At 37.7% G+C, this 8,650-nt stretch overlaps 1 protein-coding gene across 1 annotated transcript; it reads right to left on the bottom strand.

The window, feature by feature from the left end:
• Positions 1-5,475: 5,475 nt before the first annotated feature.
• On the bottom strand, positions 5,476-7,151 carry LOC137737872 (uncharacterized). Its single transcript, XM_068477446.2, has 2 exons — positions 6,808-7,151; positions 5,476-5,854 (listed from the first exon to the last, which is right to left on the bottom strand). Exons 1-2 carry the CDS (start codon positions 7,113-7,115, stop codon positions 5,608-5,610), a joined length of 555 nt encoding a protein of 184 aa, XP_068333547.2. The 5' UTR covers positions 7,116-7,151; the 3' UTR covers positions 5,476-5,607.
• Positions 7,152-8,650: the final 1,499 nt, after the last annotated feature.

Genomic DNA, 8,650 nt, shown 5'->3' with positions numbered 1-8,650 from the left:
TGGATCAAGGAATGTCGAAGAGGTATAATGTAGGTGGGACTCTACTTCAGCATGAAATGATGGCACAAAAAAGCACTCCTATAAATGGAAGAGGTTCTGTAACATTCAAAGGACCTTCAACTCAACACACAAATCTACCATGCACAAATTCTCACTTTACTTGAAATCCTCTCAAACCTTTGAGAAAACACTAACTTCCTTCACTTCACCAACACACCTTCAGTTTGGATTAACAACACTGCATTGGCAACCGGCAATATCTTCAATTTGGATTAACAGCATTAGAGCCATAGAGTCAAGTAACCAAGGAGTATCTTCAATTTGATGTAACAACACTGCTTGGGTTTGTTTAGCTATCTATCCAAGGCTTTGTAAACAAAGAGTCTTTGAGTTTTTGTTGAAAGGGGTCATCTCATTAACCTCTCGGCGAGTTGGGGTATTACAAGTTTACAATGTCCGGCACATTGAAAGCCGAACCCATTTTATGATTAGATATTCTCAAGTGCATTTTAGAGTTCCGCATTCCGACAACTGAACCACATTCACAGTTAAGACACTTTTCTCTTTTAAGTATATGTATCTTTACAGTTTGATACAGATTCAGCACACTTATATTTTCACAAATATGATTGAAGTAGCCGAGCCGGTGCAGACGATCCTGCACTTCGCAATAACTAGCAGCCTTGTTTTTAGGCTCTAGAACCTAGAGACAGAAACTAGTTCATTCCTCGACTGTGATTGCTTAGATGTAGAAGTCGATAACGCATTTACCACCACCACAACATTCATCTTACTTATTGATCGAGCTCTGTCGATGAGTTGGCATGCCCATATTTAACTGAATGACATAGTTAGATCATTAACTATTTAGCATGCGCGCTACGTAGGCTTGGTAGTTTTTAGGATCAACACTATGATAACAAGCATTTAAACTTGTGGTGCAAGGGACATGCTAACAAACATTTGCATAGCTACAATAATTAGAAGAGTTTGAGGATCCCCAATGTTGTTTGGTAAGAAATCAAAAAATTCTAATCGATTGCATGATTAAATACTTATAAGGTCGACTGAATAAGTGCAATAAAAATAGGATGATGTTTGTTGATGCACAAAATTAGTAAGACTTTGGAACAACGTAAAGTGTCAAGTTTGTGACCTTCACACGGCTGCTCTAGTCACCTAGTGATGATGATGATAGGTAAAGAGATAGAGATAGGGAAGCAAACACAAGATCCACGTGGTTCACCCTAAGTTTGGCTACGTCCACGGGGTATATGAGTTCTCATTAATAGTGAAGGGTTTACACAATACATAGGTTCAAGAATAATCATCATTAGTGGGTTCTAATGATAAGTTTAAGTATAGTAATGGCACTAGGGATTAATTGTAGGAGAATGACCTTCTTTTATAGTTAATGAAAGTCTTTGGCTTTCGTTCCCGATCGATGTGGGACTCTAGGAGCTTTATTCTGACGTTGACACATGTTGTGGGATGTGATTGGCCTTCTGTTGAAGGGAAACTCTTGTACTTCAACAGGGGTGCCTCGACCGAACACTTTTTCTGATTAGATATTCTCAAGTGTATTTTAGAGTTCGACATTCCAACAACTAAACCACATTCACAGTTAAGATACTTTTCTTTTTTAAGTATTTGTGTCTTTACAGTTTGATACAGATTCGGCACACTTATATTTTCATAAATATGATTGAAGCAGCCGAGCTTGGTGTAGACGATCTTGCATTTCGCAATGACTAGTAGCCTTGTCTTTAGGCTCTAGAACCCAAAGACAAAAACTAGTTCCTTCCTCGATCGTGATCGCTTGGATATAGAAGTTGATAACACATTTACCACCACCATCGCATTCATCTTACTCATCGACCGAGCTTGGTCGACAAGTTGGCATGCCCACATTTAACCGAAGGATGTAGTTAGCTCATTAGCTATTCGGCATGTGCACTATGTAGGCTTGGTACTTTTTAGGATCAACACTATGATAAAAAAAAAATTAAACTTGTGGTGCCACATTTGCACAACAATAATAATTAGAAGAGTTTGAGGATCCTCAATATTGTTTGGTAAGAAATCAAAACATTCCAATCGATCACATGATTAAATAATTATAAGGTCGAGTGAATAAGTGAAATAAAAGATAGGATGATCTTTGTTGATGCACAAAATTAGTGAGATTTTGGAACAACGTGAAATGTCAAGTTTGTGACATTCACACGGTTGCTCCAGTCACCTAGTGATGATGATGATATGTAAAGAGATAGAGATTGGGAAGCAAACACAAGATGTACGAGGTTCACCCTATGTTTGGCTATGTCCACGGGATAGAGGAGTTCTCATTAATAGTGAAGGGTTTACACAATACATAGGTTCAAGCATAATCATCATTAGTGGGTTCTAATGATGAGTTTAAGTACAGTAATTGCACTAGGGATTAATTGTAGGAGAATGGTCTTCTTTTATAGTTGAGGAGAGTATTTGGCTTTCATCTGCGGTTGATGTGGGACTCTAGGAGCTTTATTCTGACGTTAACACAGTTGTGGGCTATGATTGGCCTTTTGGTTGAGGGGGAAACTCTTGTGCTTAGACAGGGGTGCCTTGGCATGAATACGTCAGTGGGTCCTTGAAGGTATGACATTGACTGATGCTTGGTAGTTTTGGGATTGGTCAAGTATGATACAAACAATGTTATCCACATACCTTTTTCTACCTTTGACACATATCTGTTAATTTTTTTTTTTTTATGGTCGGATTGAATGACTTAAAGAGGATCAACGGATAGAATTTAATAGATAGTGTGTCGAAAGTAAAAAATGCATGTGGATAGCACCACTCTAAAGAATATTGCACATTTATTTGAACCTCAATAAAAATTTAGTCGGAAATTTCAAATTGAAAGAAGAAAAAATAATGTCCCGCACCAAATTTTAAGTTATGACTATCCTTTAATATCAAATTGACCATCTTCACTTTCGTACTTGGCCACTCATAATCTAACTTATATAAGAAATTCGCGAAGGAAAGAAATAATAACATTGTCATCCTGGAAAGAAAGATGCTGATAAACTTTCATTTTTGTTTTGGTGATTGTTGGTACTTTTTTTCATTGGCCACTCGCCATCTTCTCTTTTGTTTTAGTGATTGTTGGTACTTCTTTTCATTCATAAGCTTTCATTTTTTAACCTTAATGTCTTTTAGCTCCTTTTCTTATTTTCTGAAAAGGAAGAATCTCTTGCCCCCCCCCCCCCCCCCTTTCTCCCCCTCCTCTTCTCTCTCTCTCTCACACATTCAATGAATCAGATTCTGGGATGACCTCTCAACCAACAATTAAAAAAACAAAGAATTTAAATAAATAAAAAACAAGATCAGAGGATTGGATTTTAAAAAGGACCGAAGGGAATCTCTCTAGTTTCAGGCCGAAGGCTTATCTACTCTCTGGATCCAATACCTTCTTTCATTTTCCTATCATATCTTCTCATCCCACGTTCTTGTAATGCTCATATTTTATTTGTTATTATTTCTGTTTTTTGTTTATCTTTGGCTTCCCAATTATTGATGTATTTTCTTTACAACCAACGTTTTGAAAGCCAGATCATCATCATTTGAACAGATTTTTTTAATTTTCTTTTTTCCCCTTCTTTTTGGAATGCCATTTATATTAACTTGCATTTTTTTAGTTTTGCATTAGTTATTTAAATTAGATAAAATGTTCCACAAAAGTAGGTGTGTGCATAATCACATGGAAGAAACATACATTGTGGAGGTTTTGCATTAAGAACTGAGGAAGGAAACAGACAAGGATCTTCAATCCTGATTTGTTGCATTAAGAACTGGAATAACTTAAAATGTGAGGATCAATGGTGTTCATGTGTTAGATGTGAAATCCGCAACCAATATGATGGCAATTAGCACACTCCATTTTAATCAAATTTACTAGAGCAATGTGCTTCTTTTCTATACCGATGTTCGAAAATTTGTGTAGATTATAATATTATTTGAATTCGAAAACTTTGATGGCAATTAGGTCTGTGACCATTTGATTTAACATCATTATTATTTTTTAATTACATTAGAGTGAATCGAACTCTGGACCTATCTTCATGCTAATCTTGAATATATGTTTTCATTTTAGTAGATTCGGATCCAAGGATTAGTTTTCTTGTGAACCAAGGATTATAATTTTTTGCCTGTTAAGAATTAGGGTTGCTTTAGTTTCTTGTTATTTAAACAAGTATGACAACAAATTAAACCCTAAAATTTATTTTGGCATCAGAGCAAGTTTCAGGCTCTCTTCCGCTAGACCCTAAATTTTTTTTTGGCGGTTGATGAGACGGAACCTGGTTACTCAATTGGTGCTTCATAAAGAAACAAGTTTTATCAAAAGAAAATCGTTGGAGTGTAGCTTTCTTTGTTGGATATAGCGAAGAACATAAACATAAAGGGCAGTGTTGACCAGTTTGATGAAAGTAGATTTTTCTCTTCTATTCTATTTCTAGGATTTTCGGATTCGGCTCAAACCGAGTGTTTTATGATGAGGTTGATGAATCTCAGTATTACGAGTTGCGATGCAAGGCAATGTGGACAAAGCAAAATGGGCGTCCGGTAATCGAAGAGTGCTTAAACACAGTTCGGCGTAAAGCACAGCGATAAACTACTATGCTTGGCAGCAAGAATGCTGACAGTAATCGTTCTACGCCCATGGTCAGTAAGTCTCCCTTTCTCTGTGGGATTCGGATGAAGCAGAAAAGGAAAAGCTCCTGTGCAACCATTGCAATGGAACTCGTCACTCGAAAGAAACATGTTTCAAAATCCATGGTTACCCTAATTGGCTCCTGGAAAGAAGAAAGCAGAACAAAGAAAACGCTCACAAACGTCCTGCACAGCGAAACTCGCAGAAAATGGGCCAAGAATTGCTGTCATAGTTGCTAGCCATGTTGTGTCCGATGTTGACCCAACTCACCAAGTCGAAGATTGTATTCAAAGTCCATCTGTGGGTCAGGAACAAGAAGTGATTTGAGATGATTAACGTCACAGCTGTCAGTCCTCAACATGATCTCTTCCCTATCCCTCTTTTCTTCGACTTGCCATCATTACAAATCCAAAAAACCCAATTCAAAAAGCAAGTAATTAGAAGCCAAAATGGAGACGATGATCGAGTTAGAGAGAGAGAGAGAGCGAGAGGAACCCGAAAAAGCGATGCTAGGGTGGTTTAGGGGTTCTCTTTGCCGTTCGTCGAGTAGGGGTCGCAAGAGAGGTTTTCGAACAAGGAAAGAAAAAACACTAACTGGGTCTTTGCAATAACCAATTTATATATGAGGATAATTTGGTCATTTTAAGTTTTAAAAAATCCCTATTTCTGTCATATCGTTGTGCATGCCGTGTGCATGGACTATGCATATCCCAACAATTCTATTTTAGTCCTAAGATTAAGGAATTGGTCAATTTCTATCAATTTCCTAAAAAAAATCACAAGAATTGCGTATGTTACATTAATAGTGGTGGCGAGTCAATATTACATAATGCTATTCCATAGTACACTGTCTTGTATACAGTACAGTATGAAGCATGTAAACATCGGTTTGTATAAGATGTTTGTTGCTAGTAATCATCTTCTTCTTCGTCTCTTGATCCAGTGAATCTCCTTGCAACAGCAGCAACAGCACCAAGAAACACAAAGAAAGCAAAAAGTTGGAACCCGCCACCGATGCCAATGACAACACCAGGACCTGGGGCGAAAAATGAAAATGGAGACCAACCCCAGCCTCCGAAGAACGGTACTCCATAGCCATATCCATAGCCACCAACTAGAGGTGGTGCTACTGGAGGATTGATGTATATATTGGTCCTACAAATTATAGACACACATATAAGTTAACATATCTTTAGATATAAACTTAAACGCATTACAAAAGGGAGCTACCAATCCAAAAATCATGTCAAAAAATGACTAGTTCCACTAATGAACAATATATTTTTTGATGGCACAAGGAATGATTTGATCTCAGTGATCTAAAGTAAGATAATAAAACTCAGATAACAATAAAATATCTAGGATGGTGCCAACCACACACCTCTTTTTATCTTCCACACACCCATCTCAATTTCCAGTCATCGGTTAAATGAATTGAAGAAGACCAAATGATCTAAATTAACATTGGTGCGTGAAGGTAAAATTGGGTGTGTAGATAGCACCACCCAATATCTAACAGCCAATAGTTCGTGACTTTTGGTATGAAAAGGATATTAGAACGAAATGGTAATAGTTCAAGCATGGAAGGCTGGTTAGCTAAATCAGTATTATCCGGGGCACTAATGAACTTAGTCAAGTTAGCTAGAACACGTACTCCGCTCTTTGCGTTCAAGTTCCATTGCCACTTCTGGTAGTTTTGATTAATTTAGCTTGGATTATCGCTTATATAAAAAACACAAACAGTTTTTTTCTTTTTTCAACCCGAAAATGATGTCCCAACCCAATCCTCAAGGTGATCATCTCTTATCCATAATGTCATAGGTTGCCATAAATTTTACAAGGGAACCGATTTCATTAAAAACTTAACCTGAAAAGTTTAATAGGAGGCCCTTCTAAGTTCCAACCCTGGATTCTTGTAGTAGCACTTAATTATTTCCTAATTGATCTCTCCACAACTTAAAGCCATTAGAATTTTAAATTCCGATACATGACTCTAAGAAAGTATAAAATCAGTAGCAGGAACTTACTAATAACTTTTTTAACCAAACGCAGCAATCCAATCCAAACACTGAAATAATCGAATTAAAACTTTTACAATTTTTAATTACCTTGAATTGTTATTGATCCTTGGGGATGAAGACCGAGGAGTCGAAGACCGAAACGCCTGGCCTCCAACTCTTCCACCAGATTTGGCAGCTGATGCATCATGAACTGAGCCCAATGTCAACACCCCAGCTGCCAGTGTCACCATTGCCAACTTTGCCAATTTGTTCTCATCCTTTCTGGGCGTTTCATCAATTCTTTTGCATGAGATGAAAGTGTTATTAATGAGAATCTTGGTTTTGGGTTTGTGGGGTGGTGGGGTGAGAACGTTGGCTAGAAAGCTCTGTTGAGATGAGGATATGGAGGACGACATGCTTACTTGTTTGAAGTGCAGTTCTTCTGTTTTCGTTTTAAATGTTGTTTTTATGACTCTGAGGTTGCCACGTGGGATAATGTTAGAGGTTCATTACACCTGTGGTGTAGATCCACTCGCTTGTTAAGTTAAGACTTCGAGATGGGCTATGCACGAACTTTAAATTGAGAATTTATTTCTAGTCATCGAATTAAAATGGATGACTCCTACTAAAACGGAAAAAATCATACCATCGGGTTAAAATAACCTAGTGCTCGGTTGAGTTACATTGTATATGCAAATGAATATAGTGGGAAGATCGAATTTACGATTGCCATTTCATCCCCCGACAAATCGTTGAGGTAAGGCGACGACGTTGGGGTTAGAGGACAGTGATTTTCTCTGGTGAGTGTGATTTTGGTCATGTGGTGGTGTTGTATCTTTGAAACATTTAATGATATTTGAAATGCAAACCCTTTTAAAGCAGTACATTGACTTAATGCCAAATCTGTATTAAGCTTGGTTTGCATTTGGCTGGTCTAAGCTCGGAGAGTAATAGAAACTAGCAAAGTTATGCTGGCTCGTTAAGAAGCAAGCAAAGCTTAGGTGTTTCTATGTTTGGCTCGTCAGCATCTTCAAGAGTCCTTTCAATTTTTTGTTAACTTACCTAGCTGTAAACACGAAAATTCTGGTTCAAATGAAACGAGAACACGTGTACAAAGTAAATTTGTATTGATTTGAATTTGTAGGTTACAATCTCTATTTACAACTTTTCCTCTAATTCAGTCTTCAAATTTGATGTAGATGCGTGATTGTTGATCCAAGGGTCGCGATGACTTGATCTCGAACGAACGGTTAAACGATTGCTTCAAGTTTTGAGCTTGAAAACAACACGTGGATGATCATCACCTCAAGGGTGCGGCAAAGGTAGTGTTTGATGTGGGATTTCGTTGCTTCAAGGGTCTTGGCGACTTGATCTTGAAATGAACGTTGCTACAAGTTTATAAGCTTGCAACAAAGTCTTGAAGGAATCGGCACGAGCGCTTGTTGATTCTTCAAGAAAGTGCTTCGGCTTTGGTCAAGGGGAAGCTTCGACTTTGGTTGAATGTTCTTCGAAGAGAGCTTTGATAGCGTATTAGTCTTCCAAGGTTTGGTAGAGGTTCTTCTGTGTAGAGAATTTTTTGACCCTTATGCTTATGGGAGGACCTTGTATTTATAGGCTTCTCAAAGCTTGCCTTTGGGTGGATTTGGCTTTGATTTATGTCCTAATTTGTCCATGGGAGAATTTAAGCATGTTTTGTGTCTTAATTTCAGCCACTTTACTCCCTTGGCCGAAATTATGAGGCCTTGTTGCCTATTTTGTGAGCAATCTTCAATTCTTGCTTGTTTTATGAAGATGCCTTAACTTTCTTTCCGGTTTTAGGACCAATCTAAACCCTTTTGCCAAATTTAAAGGGTGTTTCTCCCTTGTGTCGATTTTTGGGCAGTTTTTGTACTTCCTTTGCTTTGATTTGTGCCACATATCATTGATGACTTGTCCATTTGTGATCAGTCAT

Source organism: Pyrus communis, chromosome 13, assembly GCF_041283825.1.
Source record: "Pyrus communis isolate YQ-2024b chromosome 13, ASM4128382v1, whole genome shotgun sequence".
Taxonomy (NCBI): Eukaryota; Viridiplantae; Streptophyta; class Magnoliopsida; order Rosales; family Rosaceae; genus Pyrus; species Pyrus communis.
Note: the sequence above shows the minus strand (reverse complement) of the source record. Positions and strands in the feature narration are given on the sequence as shown.

Coding starts and splice junctions, on each gene's coding strand:
- LOC137737872 (XM_068477446.2), bottom strand. CDS start 7,115: ATGTCGTCCTCCATATCCTCATCTCAACAGAGCTTTCTAGCCAACGTT. Junction 5,855..6,807: donor AGGATCAATAACAATTCAAG/GTAATTAAAAAT, acceptor TATAATTTGTAG/GACCAATATATACATCAATC.